At 37.8% G+C, this 23,822-nt stretch overlaps 1 protein-coding gene across 1 annotated transcript in view; it reads right to left on the bottom strand.

Annotated features, from left to right (window-relative positions):
* LOC147115860 (paired box protein Pax-3-like) overlaps nucleotides 1-19,618 on the bottom strand; it is an 83,277-nt gene extending 63,659 nt beyond the window's left edge. Inside the window, exons 1-4 of the mRNA XM_085990490.1 lie at nucleotides 19,384-19,618; nucleotides 18,201-18,433; nucleotides 16,294-16,423; nucleotides 15,560-15,694 (exon numbers count right to left, since the gene is read on the bottom strand). Coding sequence (XP_085846616.1) covers nucleotides 15,560-15,694; nucleotides 16,294-16,423; nucleotides 18,201-18,433; nucleotides 19,384-19,471 — 586 coding nt within the window. The 5' untranslated portion in view covers nucleotides 19,472-19,618. The remainder of the gene's footprint in view (nucleotides 1-15,559; nucleotides 15,695-16,293; nucleotides 16,424-18,200; nucleotides 18,434-19,383) is intronic.
* Between the last annotated feature and the right edge of the window lie 4,204 nt (nucleotides 19,619-23,822).

Here is a 23,822-nt window from a genome sequence, read left to right as displayed (position 1 = left end):
CATTAATTGCCCTTTGAATTAATATCAAAGGGTCACAATGCGAGTGCCAAAAGAGAAAGAAGCTTTAATGAAGCATAGAGCTGCCATTCATTTGCAGATAAGCATGTTTTTATGCTTGGATGGTCACCATGCTGAAGGCCTCATGAAGGGGGAGGCAGAAAGAGTTGAAGAAGCTTTGCTCTAATGGTAATTTGTACTGTAAACAAACAAGAGAAAACCAACATAAATATACTACTACGAAATAGTGCTATTCAGTTCAACCCACAATGGCACAACAACTTTCTATCACTATGAGGTGCAGGAAAACAATGGAATTGCTTAAGTTAGATGTTTCTTAGTTCTGTACCTTATTTTAATTAATATGTTATCTTAACAAATGCAATAGTACAGTACTATCTTCATTGTCTTGATATTTAAGTGCAATGCAGAATCTTTGCCATAAACTAAATTAACTAAACATTGCTGCTTCTATCAATAAAATGGTAATGGCTGCATTTTAAATTACAAGATCCTTCTTACAACTTCAAATGCACTTAGTTTTAAAATTCATTTTCCTTATAATTGCTGCCGTGTCTTTTTTATTTCCAATTCTATCCATCCTTTCTATTGCTATTTTTTTTGGTAATTTATTTTCCTTAATATTAATTCTGTACTTGTCATGAAACAGTTGCTCGTCAGTTTACAATGTTATTTCTTACTTATGACTGAATTTATTTTTCATTTCTTATGTCTATCACAAATATTTTGGCTTGGAAACTTTTAACAGTAAGTAACCTCAGTCAAGCACCTATAGATACCGTGCAGTCAGTTTTATAGCATCATACAAACACTGCCTTACATCCTGTGATCTGATAAGTTATAAAGTTGCTGCATTGTCCATACCGATCTGCTTATTGATCTAATATTTTTTTTAAAAACAAGTTGATAAGTATTGCAAAAAGCTTTCAAAATACCACTTTTTTATGTGTTAATAGTTTATTGTATTGAAAAACTGCAATTGCTGAAATATTGATGGCAAGTTATTCACTTTATTTACACAAAGTCCTTCTCAGTTTCTTTGATAAAAGCAGTTAAATCTTTTTACTCTTTCATGTTTTGTCAGAACTTGATTCCTTTTGTCCTCTGGCTATTTGCCTAGCTGCGGACAATGATGCAGGAAGAATAGAAGCAGATTGTTGGAATGGTCTTCAGTGAAACTAATTATGACATGTTGACTGCACTCACCATGACATATTTCAGAGATCCAAGCTTATTCAATTACCCTTTCCAGGTTTCCCTTTGAGAAATATTTTATCCTTTTGAGTGTTTGTATTTCTGAAGTGCATTTATGTTCAATCTGCAAACACAATCCCCTGATCTGTGAGGGACCGTATTGTTACCGTTATTATACCCATTTCCAAATTAAGTAAACACCAATGGGATATTGAAGACATAATTTTGTTTGAAAGGCTTAGTGGCGAAGAAAAAGATTTTTTTTCTCCTTGTATTTTTATAGCAACTGTGATATTTTGTAGTTCCCTCCTTATGATGTGGTGCAAATCAAGGGCCATGGTGCTATGGGGCTGATTTTTTGAGAGTTCACTCCTTGTTGGAATAAAACACATTACGTTTCATGTTGCTAATCACAACAGGCATTGACAGTTTGGTGAACACTGGACTTGTAATGCCTGACGATCATGGTGTGGGTTTTGCAGATGCCAACTAACGGCAGCTGCTCAGCGAGAGTACATTAGAATAGGGGCAATGAAAGAAAGCAAAAACATCTTAGTTATATACCTCCTGAAAATATGAGTGCTTAACAACTTTGGAAACAAATTGAGACACTTTTAATGATATGCACATAAACTCTTAATGTTGCTTGAAAATTCCATGTGGTTTTACAATTTTATTTTATCATACTCCCTCCTCCTTTAAGTCCCTATGCACCATGCACCCACCATCCAGCTTAAAGGATGGAGCTGATCTGTTTCCAGGTCTCTGCCAGTGCTGTTCTTTTACTGGCTGGTAAGAAGTACATAAAATTGGTTTGGGTTAACTCACCCTCTGATTATCTTCACTGCACTGTGAGGCTCACATCCACTCATCACCCCCTGCCCTGCCCCCACCCCCACCCCCACCCGGGCCCGGTCCAAATGTGGTGGAAAGCTTACGGCGTGGGGAATGACAGACTCCAACATTCATCCTACCACTCAGAGTTGCAGTTTGTTTGTGTATGCTATTTCTAAGTGTGTACCAGCATTTAGTAATTACTAAGGCTTCACTGCAAAGGCACTTGCAGACTATGTCACAGAGAAACACAATTTAGGAAATAATGTGCTTGAGAAATCAGCAATTGAAAACAACTCAACATACTTTTTCAGTTTATAAAATGGAATACAGCAGCAGGCAAGGAAGAAGAGAAAGCCAATGATACTTCCCCTGTGACGGAGAAGGCACACCATCAAAATATATTTTTCTGTTACAGCTCTCGGGTTTCTTTCATTTAAAATTGTATTTATTTTAATAATGACAGCCTTGAGATTTCTTGGGGGACTCAAAATTCTAAATTAGTTCTCCTAATAAATGAAGGGTTCTGGGGAGATGGGAACGGCATAAAATGAATCAGTGGTATGGGAGGGTGATCCAACAGTGAATTGTACCCCAGTCCCCATCCGATAAATTCTTGACCTCAGCATGGCTACTTGGGGGAGGTGCCTGGCAGAGATGGAGGAAATCTCCACAAAAAATCTGTGGGTAAGGCACTCTATCACACATCCTTGGACTGATTAGATAGTGGCATAGGCCTGACAGAAGGATACCTGCTCACCTTCTCAGCACATTATACTTGAGTGATTTGGGGAAGAATTTAGACAAGGAATGTTTTACTAAGATACCTAATAGTGGAATTTTTTTTAAAATACTTTGGCCTTAAAGTTACACTTTGCAAATATTATAAGAACAATTCAATGTGACTGTATGAAATTCCTTTATCTGCTATTTTAAAGGAGATTCAGCCTTGTTGATTTTAAATAGATTAACAACTTTGTTAAAGTAATAGGCAGAGGAATTTCATATGAACCTGCTTACTGTACGCTGATATACCGACAATTTAATTTCAAGGCCTTAAAATATTCTCATACACACAGCTTTAAACCACTCAGCTTTGTATGTTTAACTGTCCCACCAAGCATTTCAATGTTGATTTTCTGTTAATTCTCAACTTCAAAATTGCTCACAAAATTCTGTCCCAGTGTACCCCAAAAAAATGACAGTTTGACCAAGATTGATGTTCTTCTCTTTCACTGGGAATCATTCATTTCTTTTATTTCTCTGAATTTTGCTTGGGAATAGCCAATTTTCTAGGTGAACCGTTAACCTATAACTGTCTGCATCAAGCAGAAGCACCAGGCACTTGGTATTTATGTGAAGCACCTGTGCCCCACAACAGTGATCTAGCTCATTGTACAACACATGGTGCAGAACTGTTGCACCACTCTTGAGTGCCTCTGCCTTCAGCAATTATTTAATTAGGATCTTTAACCATCCTTCAGTGCATTCATCTCCAAAATATGGAGTGAGTCAATATGGAGTAGGCAATTACTATAAAGTTAATTAATGTATATCATTGAAAATCAAGTGCATTTCCCACTCAAAATGCAAGGTCCTGCTTTCAAACGTTGGCCTCTCTATATACAATTTAGAGTGACTTTTATAGATGTTTTCAAAATCGTACACTGCTCTATTGGACTAATTAGCCATGCTATGTAAATTATATTTTTATATTTGCTGCAGTTAGAGCCTAAAGTATCTTGTGCAGTTATAATCCATCACACAAAAGGAAAAAATTCACATTTTAACCTTGATAAATAACATAAGATGGAAGCCAGCAGCAACCCTGGATCCATCCCAATTCACAGCACCAGGAACGGTTGCTATATTACTCCTTTGGGGAAGAAGTGAACCTTCTGCAATGTGATCTATTTACCAGAACATATACTGTAACATGTACATAATATTCTATCAGTTAGAACTATTGTATTTAGCCACATCACTACTGAACATCTGCTAATACCTTGCTTTTTACATTTTCTTTGTAAAATATTTTGTTCACAACATATTCCTGACTCATGTACTTAAAATATGTTATTCTGATACTCTAGCATAACATTTCCCCAGATCAATCGAATGTAAAACACAAGGAAATATTTATAAAAATATAGCAGGATGTATGTAGTTCATCATGGACGTTCTGCTGGCTTCCTGAACTAAATCTTCATGAATGTCAAATTTCAGTGAGCAACATGTTACACTGCACGATGAATCAAGGAACAACCTTCAAACACAGATGTCAAGAACATGCAGTGAATGACATTTTCTTTACAAGAAAGACAACAAATCTAAGGAATTAGTAAATGTTCAGTACTCAGGTAGTTAAATGTACATCTTTGGTTTCCCACTAAATGCATGGTAACATAAAATTAGTGCAAGTCATTTTCTCATCAAGGTCATGGTTTTGAAAATCACCCACAAATTTCATTGGATTATTTCCAGAAGTTGTGGCTTTATTTTATGCAACTACAATACCTGTATTTAACTTGAAATTTAAAAAATATTGTGTACAGCAGAAAAAAACGTTTTGTAAGCATAATTTTCATGACTACAAAAATGCTACAAACAACACTGTGGAGCTGCATGCATTTGGAAACCGGACCTGCGTTCCAAAACCAGAACTGTGAAAGTTTGAATGATTGTGCCAGTAGATTTACTTGTCACAAAATAAATTACACAAGTAATGTTCCATGAGAAAATAATCAAAGTATACCTTAATTATGGGCAAAATTAAACTACAATATTGTTTAATGTGTAATCTAAAGTAGAGCTGATTACATTTTGTATCAGCATAATTGGCAGATTGTTGAGGACAGTACTGCAATGGGCCATTTTGATCTGAATTTACAGAATAATTGGTAGTGACATTACTAAAGAAGGTAAAATATGGAGTAACTGTCAAAAAGTCCTGAATAAATCATCTGCTATATTGTGAAGTTATTCAAACTAGAACACAACAATCTACCTTTACGTTAAATCGATGATTTATCCCAATCATACATCTAACTTGTTATTAGTGTACAGTGTACTTAAGTACATTGATCTTTAGTTCCCTGTACCCTTTTACCATATCATTTTACAAGGGGAATGATGAGAATAATTAAAGCTGAAAAGGCTCCTTGCTCCTTTATAATTATTTTCTGGATTTTTGCTTGGTTCAAAGACAGTTCAGGAATGGTTTAAATGCATGGTTGTGAAAGCCTTCTTAGCAATTTCCCAAATCTGGTGTTGATTTTAGGTAGAAGGTTTAGAAAAAGGGAAGACAGAGAAAGTGCCCTACAGATGGGATTTATACCAAACAGTTTAGATCACAATGATTTTGGTGAGAACTAGTTCTGATAAGAAGTTTATTTTAAATCATAAATAAAGCATTTCTATTATGAATTTAAATTAACCAAAATCATATGAAACTATACATTATACTACTGAAGTTACCATTCAAATACAACCTAATAGTCAAATTAATTCAGTACTGTGAATATAGATTAAATAGGACATGCAAACCGTATATTCAGTTTTAAAGTTTTTACTCAACTCTTTCACTAGTGTGCAAAAAAATCCAATTAAGTTAATGATTACATTGAGAAGACCTATGTTAATGAAGTTTGCCATTTACAATATCCTACATTAGACACAATAAAGATTCCCACTCTCTAATCAGTGTAAGCCAAAAACATAGAGCTTTGATCCCTGTTGTTAAAAGGCAATGACAATAGAAGTTGAGCAACAAGGGGCAGAGCTACTGGCCCCTCTTCACACAACAATAGCATCAACAAACAAGTACTTGATCAATATTTGGCCAGGGCAACTGAAAAGTTTCTTTTCAGATTTTAATTCCAGGTTGTAAAACAGCTGTAGGGCAAAGAGAGACATAAAACTCCAATGAATTCACTTGTGAAGTACCTTTCCTGCCTCCTTAGCTGTAAATATCCGCATGTAGTTGCTGTATGACCACGGCCAGCATCAGCAGAATCTGCTCTGCAGGACTTCTCTGGGGGCACAACAAGTGGCCATTCATAAGCATTTTTATTGCACTTTGTACCGATTCATACGGATTTCATAAATATGGTATGGTTTGACAAACAAGTCAATATTGTTCTATTGACTCACTTGATCAAAACCATACCATGTGCTACAGGTACTCTGAATACAAGATACAAGACTTTCATGTCACATTCATTAGCTGGATTCAATTATATTCAAAAGAGGTGCCTTCAGATAAAATCTTACCTCTTATTGTCATTCACTTCTTTACTTCAGCTAAAGTGAGCTTTTGGTTGGTAAAATATACATAGCTAAGCAAAAATTAATACTTACATACAGTGGCTAACTATCAGCATTTAACAATTCAGTGTAATCCAAGGTAGTCATTTGATACCCACAGTGCCAGTCAAGGTACATTGTAAAACAGAAATAGTCAAACTTTTAGGTCAAGGTTCCTTTCTAATCAATGCTTGATGTCTTTATGTCAGTGCCTCTCATTAAAATTAGTACAGTGTAAACCACTATTCCTTTTAAGTGATTCAATTTACTGGATTTCAGTGTGCAACTCATGGACCTATACAAAAAACATTTGTTGTCTTAGACATGTATGGATTGATGCAGCTGGTGTATATTCTTTGGAATTGATCCCATTGAGATTGTTTGATAAAATATGTTGAGGACTAAAAATTAAGGAAATGATTATGACTGATGGTTTATCTATCAGCAATGCAACAGTTAATGGCAGCAAAAACTGACAAATAACATAATTTCTCTTCTGTCCCTTAAAATAATCTAAATCCTTCAGCATTTGCATATGTGTCCAATTATAACTATATAAAGAGCAAATCCAGTAAAATCACTTTCCTTGCAATATTTTAATCCCTAAACAGATGCCGTTCTGTATATCTTTATATCCAATTTTTGCTCATACCTGAAGTAAACTTGTTTGATTTACACTGCTTCTCATGGTAGGACAGCACCCGTTAGTGATAAGGCTTGCTGCAGGTGCAATAGATCAATTTGTGTTGTGCATATGAGGCAGCCATTCACCTCAGTAATCTGTGCATTGCAGTTTATTTTTGTTGCATTTAACATTTATGAAATTAAAAGGAATACTCTATCTTCCTTTGTTCCAGGTGAAGAAGTTCATATTAACTCTATGTGTTGCATGTTATATGAAGATTATTTTGTGGTTAATTACTAGTAAGTAATTATCTAGCAAAATGTTGTTACCTAAGAAAATTCATACAAATGGCAATGTGACAAAAGTTTATTTTATAGTACACAATATGGCTCTAACTCTTGTTTTAAAGTTCTTTGCTGCAACAAATAAAGCAGAAAATGGAATATAAACTCCTTTCATTATAAATTTTGTGCATTCAAAACACGAGACCTGCAAAACATCTGATTTGAAAAACATTGTGTTGTGAACTATTGACACTGATATACAAAGCCTCGCTAATGTTCCCTAGCAATCAAATGCCTGCTGGCATAAAGATACTGATGCCATCACCATGTGGCATTACACTGCAGTGCCTCTTGAGTGATAGCAGCATGAAATCTACCTCTGGAGGGGTGAGATTTCACGCTGGTAATTAGACAGGGTTATGTGACCAATTTCACTCCAGAATAGAATCCACACCAGGTTCTGTCCTATTTAATGTGAACAATAAAAACAATTACTACAGGTTTTGTTTTGCCCCCAGAATTTCAGAATATTTGATAACTTCTCATCATGTCAGAATCTGTACCAAAAATAGCTTGTTTCTTCTGTTTATGAAATAACAGGCAAAATTCAATTAACTGTACTTGTAAAACCCAGAGTGTGAAGGAGGATTGCTTTGGCACACTTAAGCAAGGGCCCAAAAAACCTTGGTATGCATGTACACCCATACTTAAATATATTTTTCCTTTCCTCCTCCTCCTCTCCTGAAGGTGTTAACTTCTATTGAGTTCTGATCCCCCAACCATGCCTCACTCACATGGCCATCCGATCCCCAACCATGCCTCACTCATATGGCCATCCGATCCCCAACCATGCCTCACTCACATGGCCATCTGATCCCCAACCAGGCCTCACTCACATGGCCATCCAATCCCCAACCAGGCCTCACTCACATGGCCATCCGATCCCCAACCAGGCCTCACTCATATGGCCATCCGATCCCCAACCATGCCTCACTCACATGGCCATCTGATCCCCAACCAGGCCTCGCTCACATGGCCATCTGATCCCCAACCATGCCTCGCTCACATGGCCATCTGATCCCCAACCATGCCTCACTCACATGGCCATCTGATCCCCCAACCACGCCTCACTCACATGGCCATCTGATCCCCAACCATGCCTCACTCACATGGCCATCTGATCCCCAACCATGCCTCACTCACATGGCCATCTGATCCCCAACCATGCCTCACTCACATGGCCATCTGATCCCCAACCATGCCTCACTCACATGGCCATCTGATCCCCAACCATGCCTCACTCACATGGCCATCCGATCCCCAACCATGCCTCACTCACATGGCCATCTGATCCCCAACCATGCCTCACTCCCATGGCCATCTGATCCCCAACCATGCCTCACTCACATGGCCATCCGATCCCCAACCATGCCTCACTCACATGGCCATCCGATCCCCAACCATGCCTCACTCGCATGGCCATCCGATCCCCAACCATGCCTCACTCACATGGCCATCCGATCCCCAACCATGCCTCACTCACATGGCCATCCGATCCCCAACCAGGCCTCACTCACATGGCCATCCGATCCCCAACCATGCCTCACTCACATGGCCATCCGATCCCCAACCATGCCTCACTCACATGGCCATCCGATCCCCAACCATGCCTCACTCACATGGCCATCCGATCCCCAACCATGCCTCACTCACATGGCCATCCGATCCCCAACCAGGCCTCACTCACATGGCCATCCGATCCCCAACCATGCCTCACTCACATGGCCATCCGATCCCCAACCATACCTCACTCACATGGCCATTTGTCACGTGTGAGCCTAGACAGTGAGTGTTGGCAGCCTATTCAACTGTGTGGAGCATTACAACCAAGCCTGGTCCTGTCATCTCCTGGCTTCCACACACACACAACTCCAGCAAGTGCTACTGGATAGCCATCAAGGATGGGAACCCTAGCTAATTTTCCTCTGTTTAACTAGAGGTGCTGAAACCAATTATTACACCACTACCACCATTCCAGCTGAGATCAGTTAGTACAGATGAGGAATCAAGCCTGGGACTTTCTGCTCTGTGTACATTGCCTTTCTCAACTGAGTCATCAGTAAAAACTTAAGTATATTCTTACTAGGTAGTTCAGTACTGGGTGATTTTGTAATTCAAATTACATGTATATCACATAATATTTATAATTATTTACCATAACTCTAGTATTACAAAATACAGTCACGTCTCCTTTCCCGTAAAGTTAAAAGACTTGCATTTATATAGCGCCTTCACAACTACCGGACATCCCAAAGTGCTTTACAGCCAATTAAGTACTTTTTTTAAGTGTAGTCACTGATGTAATGTAGGATTATTGAGTTCCAATATACCTGCAACTAGCTGATGGTGTGGAACGTCTCTTGGTTAAAATTACTTCTCATTTTTACCCAGAAAAAAATCATGTATTTACATAGAATCTCTCACATTTGTTGCTGCGTAGGTAAAGCACAGCGGCTAACTTGCACAGGACAAGGAAATGACCAGCTAATCTGGCGTTGGTGGAGGACGCCAATGCCAGGAATTTCCTTGGGGATTCCGCCAACCGATCGGGACATTCTCCAAGGAAATTCCCAGCGCAAGAGAACGCCCTGCTCTGGGATCATTTCCAACCATCTCATCGGACAGGCATCTGCTGCAACAGTGCAGCACCTCCTCAGTACTGCAACGAAGTTCTCGTCTGGAATGAAGTCACATCTTCGGCCATTCGCTTCCTGATATAAATGCTTTGGTTTTACAGCATTCTTCAAAAATATGGTATTAAAGGGGAAAGTGTATTTAATCAATATCGTGATATCCCAAAACAGGCTATTGTGTTCTGAAAAAATGAATCGTTTGATACCCATAAACTTCAAATTTCGTACTAAGTCTCATAAATATTCCAAGAAACTGTAGTCATTGTTAAAACCTGAAGAACATATTGCGCTGCAGAACTAAATGAGACCATGTGCTGGGGCCGTTGTTTTTATCTTACCACTACAGATATGATTCGTTTGTTTTGCTGTGATTTTTGTGATTAACTGATTAGCAGCCAAGTGTGATTGGCTCGAAGGAAAACTGCCTGAGGAGTGATAACAAGCTTGTCATTTTTGTATTTACGAAATATATTTTATTTTAAAAGAACTGCCTATAAGAGGTAGAATTATGTGCATATGAATGCATAATTAGCGAAAGGCTTCAATTTACTGCAACCTGGTTTACATGGGCTCCTCAAATTAGTAATAGACCAATTTACAGCTCTGGCCCATGTCCTCGTCTTTGTCCTGAGGGAGTCATCATAACGGCGCATTTTATATCTTCGTGTATGTGGTGCAGGACCCTTGTGATTATCAGCCCTCCTCCCCGTCCAACACAAGTATAAATCACCCATCATTTACTCTCAAACTTGTAGCTCCCAACACTTAGCTTGTCTCGCCATCTAGTATATATTTTACAAGAAAAACGGCCTTATCTGCATGGTATCGCACTTTCAATCTAATTGCCTTCCCTCATTCGCCCCAACAGTCCCTATCTCTGTTACTCCGCAAACCACTCGCACACACACCAAGTCAATGAACACAACTGTAATTGTAGCTTTACATCTAAATATTAAGATAGGGTCCGGGAGTCGCGTGTCTGCAGTACACAGTTATCAGCTGTCAGGAATTCCATTACTACATGAGCCAAAAATGCTTCGGCTTGTTCAAAACTTCCCACATTCCGCAAAACTTATTTCATCTTGTCCCCTCTCACAGCTTTACTTGTTAGCTGGATCCAACAGCCAGTCCCTGCGAGAGAGAGAAAAAAAAGGGGACAGAAATTTCACGAATTTGTGCCCCGGGCGAATTGGGGGCGGGTCGGGAGAGAAGATGAAAGTGAGAAGAAATAAAAGGCTCGATTTAATCAGCTTTAAGAGGCTTCGGTCCGGGTTTCTGATTGAATTTTGGACCTGCGCATGATTGAGGATAAATCGAGCCTGACCACGCCTGGAGCTCCGCGACAACACTGCGCCCCATTCAAACAGGAGCTGGCAACCTCAGTCACTTCAATACACTCTTACATCATTAAATATAACCCCGAGAACCAAGAGAAACATTGGGAGCACCCCATCCACGAAAAAAAAAGGCTGACAGGAAGAATTAACAACCACGAGGCGATCTTAGCAAGAGAGTCCTGTTTTAATAGTTCTTAAATGTTCAAGTTAATAAAAACCTTCAAAGATGCAATTATTGTAAATCTCACTTAAAACGGGCTTTCGATGTTTGAAAAGTTCACCTAACTCCCGTAAATATAGGCAAGTTTTCACAACTTTTATTTTTTAAATGCCTTTAATAAATTGCAAATATCTTTTGTTCTGATCTTGTGAGTAGTGTGTGTCAGTCACTTTAGACTTGTACAAGATGTTACTCCTAAACGCAAATAGATAGGCCTCCTCGAGCTATTCCGAAGTTATAAGCAGCAAATTGGCGCACCCCATGGTCGCGTATCCTGGCGTGCAATTATGTCACTTGGTGGAGCAACTATGAAATGTTACCGGGGCGGTAGCGAGGGACAGAAATCCCCAGTAGATGGACAGTTTGTTTACTTATGGACTTTAGGTTAATTACAAGCTAAACTGTTTGCTGAAAAGATTAGAATGCAAAGCAGGCATTTTTTTTTCTCTACCTAAACATTTCCCCCCCTTTAAACTAATGAGGCTGAAATGACGAGACGGTCCTAGAATAAAAACACTAATCTTTTACAGCAATCTTTTGCAAAATAAAATATAGTCATTTGCAAAGGCTGAGCTTTAGCCTATTTGCTATAGGAAATCGCCGGCATTCTTTGCAGTTTTCTCTCCTCGCCGCCCAACCTAACGCCAGCCCCTAAATCAAAGCCTTCGCTCAATCGAATGGTGCCAATTGTATTTTTTTGAATGACAGTCGGCATCTTACACGTCTAAAAAGATGGCAAAAGAAACATTTTGTAGGTGAAAATGGCTAGTTTTCCACGGTGGAGAGAGAGTCCATAAAACTGCAAGGACTGGCTGCTTCTGGCGATCACTGAATAATTCATCCCTCATTGCAAGCCCATAATGTCTTTTCTCAGCCTTTTGTTTGGACGGTTTCTGTTCTTTTTTTCCCTGAATTACAAAAAGGTTGCCTTCTTTTGTTGCGACCAAGCTGTCACTGGCATAGGCTTTGTCCCTCCAAGCCTAAAGTGTAACTTTCAATGGACTCACGCTTCTTTGTTTTCCAAGTTCATCTCCAAGTGTGGATTGTGTATTCAAGGACCTCTTTGTATAGCTGGAAAAGTTGTACAAATGTTTGACCAGCTCATTTGGTCGTTTTTGTCTACTCAAGATCCTATTTGCAGCGAAATTCGGGCAGGTCTATGGACTCCAGCAACAAGCAACACTTTGTGTCAAAGCTTGTGCGCAAGGCTAATGTTAAAAAGGACTTAAATTTATACACTCTTTCCAAGAGTTTTCTAGTCTCTTTTTTATATAGATTCGATGTTTTGATTAACAAAACATGTCTTTGCGAAAAGGTACTTTGTTAGCGAAAAAAAAGATAATCAAATCGCAACAATGCCCAACAAGTTAAAACGAGGCGCTATGATACCTTGTTTTGTTGTTGTTATGATCCATAAAGGAGTTCGTTAAATACACACCCAGGACAATTCAAATAGCAAATATGGTCTATTAATCAGATCAATAAACACTGCGGACTACAAGCGAGCTCTCACGCTTCATCAACCTGGTCACAGGCAGCTTCACCGTCGCCCCCAGTTCCGTAGCAGTTCCATGGAGACTGCGCCAATCATTCGGAGCCACTTTTCTGATATGATTTAACGAATACTCAGGGAATTATCATTTTCACATTGCGCATAGATATTACCAAAAGTGCCGTAGAGTAGATAGCAAGCAGACTTTTATCAAGTGGTTTAGGGTACAAATTGTTTTACTAAATAGTGGTTAATAGCCGAAGTCTACATATCTCTCAGCAAAGTATGTTGCAAAATATAATTGGAGGCTATATGGGGAATATCGGGGTTCTCTTTAATTTTAGCAACTTAGTCTTGCACTGTTGGTTATGCAAGAGCCCCACAGTCAAATATGCGATATGTTATTTATATTCAAATGTTGGACATCGTTTGACAACCCTTCAATCACAATTAAAGTCTTATTTGAACCCGTTAAAAGGGATAATTGCGATTTTTAAACGTAGCTAAAATCAAAGCGTAAAACCTGTGTAAATGTCCCCGAAGTATATTCGCTAACCTTACCAGAACTGAACACATTTCTAGGTTTTTTGGAGAAACAGTCTAGTTTTATAAACATAAATGAAGCATGACTTTGCTTATGGCTTCTTCTTTATAAAAAAATCGGGGGTTGCTGATAGATGTGGCGAAGAAATGATGGTGCAGTTAGTTTCGCAAAGGGTTAACCCGAGTCACCCCCTAACTCTACGAAAGAAAGCAAATCTGCTGAGTTTCGTTAATAATAAAGTGGTACTTTTCAGTGACAGCGACATTCTATATGTCTAAAGATATATAGAGGGGAAATATTGAGTGGATTTCACCGATACTTCCTGAAATCCAATCTATGGAAACTAACCAAGTGCTGTGAATTTCCAATTTCAGTGCAATGTTAGTGCCTATCAAGTATTTATGTAACGGCCACTACAACTGATTTTTTTTTAAATTACAACTTTGAATTGATTTAAAATGTTTGTGTAACGGCATCAGAATATTTCTTTCGTTCTGCTGTTTATACCAGATGCATCTAGGACTTAATTCACAATCATTCACTTTTTTTTAGCTCGTTTTTCTTTAAAAATCTCTTGTTTCTCATAATTGAATATTTTCCCAGTACTAGAAAAATAAGGACTTCATTCGAATCAAATCAGCAGTGGATCATCTCAAATTGGCAGGTCTCATCGAAACGCAATCTGCTAATTTAGCCCAGTTCTGATCTAAAACCGTGCTGAAAAGGAGTGATAACATTTAGTCCGGGGCGCATTACAGAAAATATTTATTTCTCTCCTTAACTAACGCATTTATCGTTACGTTTTCGAATTGTGCAGTAACTTTATAACGGCATAGTTGTCCATTTAAAATAATAACATCTAATGTTAGTTAATTTATATTTTGTTAAAGGTTGTGGCAATGATTTGGATATTTGAAACTGTGTTCATTATCAGTCTGGATTTCAACGTCGAAAACCGGCTATTAGATACTTAACGGGAGGAAAGATTTGAAATTACAGATCTTGTAAATACTGTAACTACAAAAGTTTAAGGAATGGCTTTAAAAAAAACTAATTGTATCAACGAATGGGCTTTGAAATCGACACTAAAATCGTTTTCTATTCCTCGAAATTACTGAGGGTTATTATTAGTAATGTAACTTGATTAAGTGTATTGCCACATGCTCCTAACACGAAGGGAAATGTTTACATATATTACATGCCGTCTGTATTTGATTTCTGTGTCTTTGAATTTAACAGGAAATCAGTAATAATGAACTGAAATGCTCTAAACAGACGCAAACTGTTGATGTTGCTGGTGGAGTTGAGTCACTGTAAATGGTATTATCGCTTTGTAATAATAATTGAAAATCCTCTATACTGATAACCTATGCAACAATATTAAACCTAGTCCTCTGGCCAACATTCCCGGGAAGTAAATGAAATTGCAGTCTGATGGTAAACGTTGAAAAGCATCTCTTTATCTTTGTCCGCGCACAATGAAGCGGTAAACTATCAACAGGTTGCTTGCTGATAAGGGTTGTCCAGGCTGGAAATCCAACTTTGATATCGCCGCCCTTTGCTAAACTTTCTGAATTGTTTTAACACCTTGGCGTAAACTTTACCACCTGAACAAGCTCAATAAAACTCACAGGACAAAACAAAAGCAGTACTTCCGTCCACTTTCCCTCACTTCGGGAAATACCAGAACCACAAAACAAAGCTAAGGGCACCAAGGCATTTACAGCTGGAGGCAACTGCGCTCGTAGTCATTCTGTTGAAACCGTCTAAGGGGCAGCGTGATTGTTACTACCCCCAGTGTGGGGTATATGAACATCAGTTAAAGTCGTTTTTTTGTTTAACTTTATACAAAAAAAATCTGTCTTTTCCATCAAAACATGTAAATCATACAATATTTCATCGCTCTGGGATTTCCTAATACATATCTATAAAAAAATGTTGACACAAATATTTAATTAACACGTTTTAATCGCTAAAAAATGCACAAGTAATTAGACAACTTCCACCTCTTACCCTTGTCTGCCAGAATCCCGTCTATACTGTGTTTGGTCTTTTTATCGCCATCTTCATATTCCTTTCTTTCACAATCTTCTTCTTCGTCTTCTTTCTTTCCGAATCGACTCCTTAGAATACGACTTATTGAACTCACTTGTTTGGAAGAAATGTTTTAAAAATGAACAAAATGTATTACTTGTTTTAATTGCCAGCGCAATCTTACCTTCATGCAACAAAACATCAAAGAGTACATGATTCAATCACTCGTTTGGAATAAAGCTAATGTATTTTACTTTTCTTGATACTTAAAAAAAAATCAAATGAAGATATTCATTCAAGGAGAACATTACATTTCATGATCAACCTCTTCGGGAAAAGATCATTCAAATTCCTGCAAGTACTTATTTTCTCTGTGAAATATATAGGATATGATTTCAGTCTGCAAAGCTGTAATTACTATTACCATATTAAATTGTTCCCTGATAGTCTTAATAAATAATAGTATTTAATTCAAAGTAATATATAAATGGTATTTTTGAATTTGAGGCTCTGAAATCAGGAACCTACTTGAAATAATTTGTTAACACCATGACGTATCTTTGCTTTCTTTATTAGTTTGTGCAGCTGGGCATATTTTACATTTACAGGCAATTCCGGACTTAAATGAAACAAGAGTAGTTATTTCTCCATGTTAATTACAATGTTATTGGATTTTTTTTCCAATTCACACAAATCACAAATATTGAACCAACCTGAGGGAATGGTATTTCGATCACACATGCCGTCTTTCAATAACTTATCCCGGATTTCCCAGCTAAACATTCCAGGATTCTCTTTCTTGTACTCTTCGATCTTTTTTTCCACGTCTGGTATTGCCATTTGCTTTATTAAATATGTTTTGGCAGAGGAAGAAAAAAGAGGCTTATTTACAACTTTGTTTCATTACGACTCGAAAACTAATCTGACGTGTTTCTTATTTGCAGTCATATTCCGATATGCAAATCTGAAATAAGCAGCAATTTATTATTTCCAATTATTCCCGATAATAATTCCTCCTACAAGTCCTGGGAAACTCCTGTTGCATATATAAAACAAAGCTAACGCGTGAGGAACTTTTCAGATGTAATATGTAATTTGCTTTTATTTGACCACACTGCCCCTCTCAGACACACACAAGTGGTTGCTGATTTTACGAAGTTGACTTACAGTGAACGAGAAGTCAAATTGGACAAAAAAAATCTGGCGCAAACGCTTCAATGATTGGTAACTTTACTGCAGATCAGTACTTGAACTTTGCAGTCGTGTTTATTGAAAAATGCGGTGTAACTGTAGTACAATTTCTGTGTTTAATGGTCTATATTACGATAATCGCTGGCCATTACAACCTGCGTGTTTAATTGCCTGTGACAAAACCATCGACATTACAGATTAAACTGCAAATCAAGTAATAATGTACGTTTTTTCCACTGTAAACCAGCTTTGTACAATATTGAACATCCTGCTCAACTGTGGAGTGGAGTGGAGTTTACTCTATAAGGAAAATCCCCTTTTATATTAGTTTTGTTGAAATGTATTTAAATTGTTCAAGATTTCTCTTCATCTCACGTCCTAGCATGTAACATCCTCCACCAAAAAGTTCATTAAAATGATAAGTTTAAGGATCTACACAATGAAAATATCAAACAATGTTCACTTTTTAAAATATATATATTGCATATCGGGAGAAAGGTAGAAATTAAACCGATTATAATACTGATATTTAATAAATCCAGTTTAAACACGTTATTAAATTGAAAATTATGTTAAGTTTTATTATTTTTGTAATATACTAATTGTGAATACAATATATAAGTATGCTACCTCTTAAGTAATTTTAGTTAACGAAATCCCACTGCTACAGGTACCTTCATTATTTTTTAGAGATTAAGTTATACTGACATTTTGGCTCCTTAAAATGCCTAACATGCTCCCAGTTTCAGATAGTCATATTTTAATGCATCTTTGAACAAAACACGTCGAATAAACGGAATTAAACAATACATCCATAAAATACGGACCTGTCAAATTATTATGTTCTAGGAACTTTTAACCATATTTAACTGGCAATAAATTAATGAATAAAACTCATAAATTATTTGCAATACCTCAATTATGACAAGCATTTGTGAGTATTACACTTGTATGTGTAATCACAGATATAGATGGGGCACATGCTGCAAAGGCGGAGGTTGATTTACAGTTTTAAAAATGATACTTCAATCCTCAGGTGGTTTTAGTCGGTCTAACTTGCCTGTATTTGAAGTGCCTTTGAAAAAGGCGCACAGTTAGCAGCGCCATCCACACACTTTGTAGGTGAACCGTAACAACGTCTTTCATGACGCTGTAGCATGCATCAACTAAGTTTTCATACAGTAAAGCATTTTATCAAATGCTTGTCATAATTGAGGAATTGCAAATAATTTATGAGTTTTATTCATTCATTTAATGCTAGTTAAATATGGTTAAAAGCTTCCAGAACATAATGATTTGACAGGCCCGTATTTTATGGCTGTATTGTTTAATCCCGTTTATTCAACGTGTTTTGTTGAAAGATGCATTAAAATGTGGCCATCTGAAACTGGGAGCATGTTAGGCATTTAAAGGCTTGAGTCTGACTTACCCTGGGTTTGCTCCCAGTGGCTCCTGGTCTGATGGAGCCCGTCTCCTGGTATCTGCAGAGGATTTTAGAGACACAACCGTGGGAGACCCTCAGTTGCCGGGAGATGACACACGGTCTGATGCCGTGATGGGCCATTTCCACTATTTTGTGCCTGATGTGATTTGGCAGAGGTCGGCCGTTTATAAAAACTCCTCCGAGCTGGTTCACTCTCCCTTGACCTAAAGGCGTCGACACTATTTGCAGTAAAAATTGCAGCATTAATAAACCTGTTACAACTTAACCGAGCACATAGACAAGTGGAGAGGAAATCAGAAGATATCACATCAATGATAAGAACACATCAGTCAACGGAGGTGTTTATAAATTTTACGGGATTCATTTGCAGGAAATATACTCAAATAAGACTGTTCCTTGTTTCAGAACTAAAGAGCAAAGACCTATTCCTGGCTGTCACTTTACAATAATATTTTAAATTGTACAATAATGTTTGGACCAAATAGTTCGGAGCTGTTCATATCTTTTTAACGAACGCTACTCAAGTCCTGTCATTACAATATTTAAATTTATATTCAGCTTCCCTCTTCACAAACATTTTGTACGAGCAGAAAATCCCACCGTTACGTAAAAAGATGCCTTTAATACAATTTAAAAACAGCAATTCATTAATCCGGGCGCAGCCTGCGTTTACAGAAAACTGTAGGTTACTGAGCAACTGATCACATAGCGTTCTGCTGTCGTTAAGGAGTAACACACACGATTGTAAAAACAAGCTAAACTTCAGATATTTGAAACCAACAAAAGAAGTTTGTTTCTGTTAGATTTCACAGTTTGTCTCCAGCAACTTTAACGTGCCTCTATTGCATGTCATATTCCAACAAACCTTCAAATTGTAGTTGAATCTACTTACTGGATATACTGAACATGATACTTGGAGAACGTACGTTACTGAGTTATTAGAAACTTTAAAAAGGCTCGCTCCCTAAAAAGGCCAATACAGTTACAGTCACATAAAAACCATTATTGAGAAACTGCAATGGCTCATAATGTATTGCCGTTGCCTCACACAGAGGAGTTAAGGTTCTGCGTGTGCGCGTTTAAACGGCTTCTTTTCTCTCTTGGAAAAAAAAAGTACCATACTAAAAAACTAAAGAGTACTCCGTCAGTTAAAGCATGTGCAGCTCACCTTCTAGTGGGAATCCGCTGCTGCGAGGGTAATTCTGTCCCGGGGCTGGCCGCATCATTCTTGGGACGGGTCCAGCCAACGTGCTCATTTTTAGACACGTTCAGTCCCAGATTTTCCTGTGGGTTGTCGAAGGGGGAGGGGTGAGGGGAGGGGAGGGGGGTAAAGAAAATAAAAAATAAAAATGAATGACCACTTTTAGTAAATCCACTTAGGCCAGACGACTTCGGAGAAGCTGAACAGTAGTTTCAATTCTTCTCAGCAGATGTGATACCCCCAAACACTTAACCGACGGGGAAAAGAAAGTTGGCTGAGTTTTTGTTGTTGAAGTTTCTGAAGTTGGTGTTGATGTTGTTTCGTGTGTTGTTCTGGTATGTGTGACAGGTACAACTGTGGTCCAAGGGTTAGGAGTTGTGGTCACAGCCAGGAGTCGATGGGACGGTGACCTGGAGAATTTATCAGTTCTTCCACCCCTGGCTCCATCGAGACCCCTGCCTTCTGATTGGCGAACAGGCGAGATTCTTCTCTATGGAAACGTGTGCTTTGATTGGCCAATCCCCGCAATCTTCCTTTCCCATCACTGGAAATATGATTTTTAAATAAAAAGTGAACGTGTGGCTGCTGCAGTAATAGCAACCTGTCCAATTGCCTTTCTAACACACGACAGCTTTCACTCATTATCTACCACAGATCTAAAAATATGCACCAATTTTTTTAAAGAGCAGATTGCCTACAGGGCAATTTCTGCTTGGAGTCAAACCAAGAACGTCTCTGAAGGCAGCACATCATTCTTAGATATTCTAAACTATTATTATTAATACAATTCACCAACAAATAGCCCACACCCCTCTAAAACCAAGCTCTTCTTTGGCAAAATGAAGTTGGTGTTTGGGGGCGATTGATATAAAGGACAGTCCTACAGGAGGAGACCTGAAAAATCTTAAGGCTCTCAGGTAAAAACCAGGGCACTGTGATGATCACAGACTAATCAAGCCTTCGCATATTCTGGGGTTTATATATGTAGTATTAAGAACCAAGGAAGGACCAAAAAAGAAAGAAATGGTCTGGCTGAGAGCTGAAGCGCCACAGCAGGATATGACGCCAGGACTGTTGTAAAGCCCGTCTGTCCTCAGAGAAGGTACTATTGTCTGAGTCCTCTATTTATAACTTGGTAACTGCCGGTAAACTCATCCTTTACACTCTGATCTTCAAGCACAGCCATCCGAGTGGGCTTTATTTGGAAGTGGCTATTCAAAAAACCCTGTCAGTCTGGCGCGGAACTTTATTCAAAGCCTTAATCAATCAAACGATGAGATAGTTAAGACTACGCTTTGTTGGAAAGACGGTTGCAAAAGAGAAACAACCTCCTTTTGGCAAAAAGTCATCGCTTTCACTTACTGATTCTTAATCTCAACAATTGTTCTCTTATACCAGAACACAATGATTAGCCAATGACGTAACAAAAAGAAAGATTAAAAGGAGTCATTCGCTATTATATTAATTCCCCCTTTTAAGTTGTTTAAAACAGCACTTAAAACAGCACCATCCTATTTACATCCTATGTCCAGGACCAGAGTTAACCCATATTACAGATAAAGAACGGTCCCTGCAATTTGGGGATTGAATCAGAAACCGATTACTGTAACCAAATTCCTCTGACAAAATCGCAGTAATTTTTCAAACGCTTTATTTCACCTCTGATCAGAAGAATTTAGATTTTTCTCTCTTCCTAAATACAGGATTAGTTGTGTTTGAGCGTGTAAATGTATACACGCTCAATCCATCCTTCCCTTTCATTTACTTTATAAAACTGTATCAGAACTGTACAGGTTTTGATTGTATCCCTTTATACTGGGGATCATTTTATAGCACGGATTTGTAAAATATCCGAGAAAGGAACATTGTATTCGTAAGGGATGTGACAATTATTACATATAATAAAAAATACTAATTTTAAGGGACGGGGTAAATTATGTAAAAAGACACAGGGATAAAAACGAATGCCAGAACTTCCATTAAAGTAACCAAGAGAAATATGGATTATAAAATGCACAACCGAATGCGCCCCAATAATTAAAGAGATCTTCCAGACCAGGTGCCCTTTAATTGGATCAGGATTTAGGATGAATACGACCAGTGACTGTGAGCTACACCAATCAAGCATATGCCGTTTGTTTTACCTAGGAGGATTTTTTGCAAATATGTATCGATTGAATTTTTAAAAATTAGAATATTTTTAAGCAAGGCTGCCATGGGTCCTTCTCAAATACAAATAATCGGAATTTTATGAGTTATACAGTAGGTTAAACAAAACTTCGATGTTTACTGTATTCTTTTCGCGTTATTTGATTTGGGTGTGGACATGTTGAGCTTTGGAGACATGTCTTATTCGTAAAACGTCTGCTGTTTCCAATAGAGGGTTAACAAAGATACAATTAAATCGTTGCAGCTGCAGTATCTCGTTTCGTTGTCCATCCGTTCTAAACTAGGATTATAATGTTAATAATGATAATAATAAACGATGTCTGATCTGTTACATTTCAGCTTTTTATCTTATCCCTTGCAAATATTGGCACAGATTGTTCCTTTAGCGAAATATTTCCAATCCAGTTACTTTGTTTCCGTTTAACACAGCATTTGTCTCAGTAACCCATTAAACATTCATTTCGAACATAATTATCATTATTCGCTATTTATCCGTTTACGTTCAAACTATCATTATGCAAAATGCACGGTGATCTTTTAAAACTCCATTAGTCACGTAGTTTCATTGTATTGTTTCATTGCGATCTCTTATCTACCTCAAAAATAATTAGGAGACCATTCATTAAACAATGCTACAAATAATTAAAATACATTTACTAATTACCAAATAACACGATACAGTATTAATATTTCAAATTAATATATATTAATAGACAAAAGAAAGACTTGCATTTATATAGCATCTTTCACGAACACCAGAGGTCCCAAAGCACTTTACAGCCAATTAACTTTTTGAAGTGCAGTCACTGTTGTAATGTAAGAAACGCGGCAGCAAATTTGCGCACAACAAGGTCCCACAAACAGCAATGTGATAATGACCAGATCATTCTTCGAAATAGTGCCATGGGATCTTTTACATCCACATGAGAGAGCAGATGGGCCTCGGTTTAACAGATGAGATAATAAATCCTAAATGGAATAGTAGCACTTAAGGAATAATCATGCTAGAAATAACAAACACAAAAATAGAAATTTTGTAGAATTCATGAAATTAATTTACAATAAAATATTAGAAAATTGTATAAAAAATCATAATAGATACTTCAGTTCAAAATAACAAATAATAGTAATAACAATGTTGTAGACAGTCTTAGAATATCAGGTCTTATAAGTCACAGATTCACTTTTTCTGTTATTGAATTATTTGATTTATAATAAAAGGAAATAATCATCACTATTGATATTTAAGAGTTACATATCAATAATACAACCAATGTGTTCTAATGATACTGTCATCTGGACCCCAAGACTGCATTGTTTTATTGCTTCTAACACCATTTTAACACTCTTTATTTCTTCCCACCCCAACAGATCCCTAACTGCTTCTCCCCACTCAGCAGGATAGGAAACTGCAAACTCCACCCCATCATTGTAACTGGTATGTTTCTGTTTGGAAGGGGATGGGGATGGGGACAGTTCTGCTTCATGTTCTTCTGACCTGAGATGGAACGCTCTGACAAGCTGAAGTGTTCTATCCACCTAGTTGCCCAAGAGCTGTCAAAATTCATCCCTTGAATGACACAGATATTCAGACATGTTGCATTTGAATGAAAGTCCAGGACTCCAATGTTGGTTCTGTATGTATATATATTCAATATAGATTATTGACAATTTTTTGCACTCAACAAGGTAAGGAATTTTGGTGTTAGGAAATGGAACTTTATCCATTTCAGAAACCCAGTGTCAGCAACAAGCACTCCCAGGCCACATTTAGCACAACTAGATGCAAAGTAAGACTTCCTCTACTCTGCCTTAAGAATCCACTTCAACCCCAACCTCAGAATAGCACTTCCTACTGCACCATGATGACATTGTTTTCATTTCCCACTCCAATCATCTTTAGCTCTCTCTCATTGAGGTTGTCAATTAGTGTTAAGTTTGGGATAGTTTTGTGTCAAGAGGCCCATGCTCTTTAGGAACTGGATTAAGGACCCTTACAACCAGGAGACAGAAAAGACTTTTATCCCATCAGCGTGCGCTGGATTTGAACCCAGATCCCACCAATGAAAGGTTAGTTTCTATCCCACTGCAGATCCAGTTCCCTATACAGAGTTTTTGAACTAATTTAACAGTGCAGATATGTGAGGATCAGAACCAGAAAATGTCTCTGCAAATTACAAAACCAAATGGACTGAAGCCTTTGTAGTGGGATAAATTAAGAATATAACAATGCATAA

This window comes from Somniosus microcephalus, chromosome 6 (genome assembly GCF_052327205.1).
Source record: "Somniosus microcephalus isolate GS21.2 chromosome 6, FLI_Smic_1.0, whole genome shotgun sequence".
NCBI classification, from domain to species: domain Eukaryota; kingdom Metazoa; phylum Chordata; class Chondrichthyes; order Squaliformes; family Somniosidae; genus Somniosus; species Somniosus microcephalus.
This window is presented reverse-complemented; position numbering and strand designations above follow the sequence as displayed.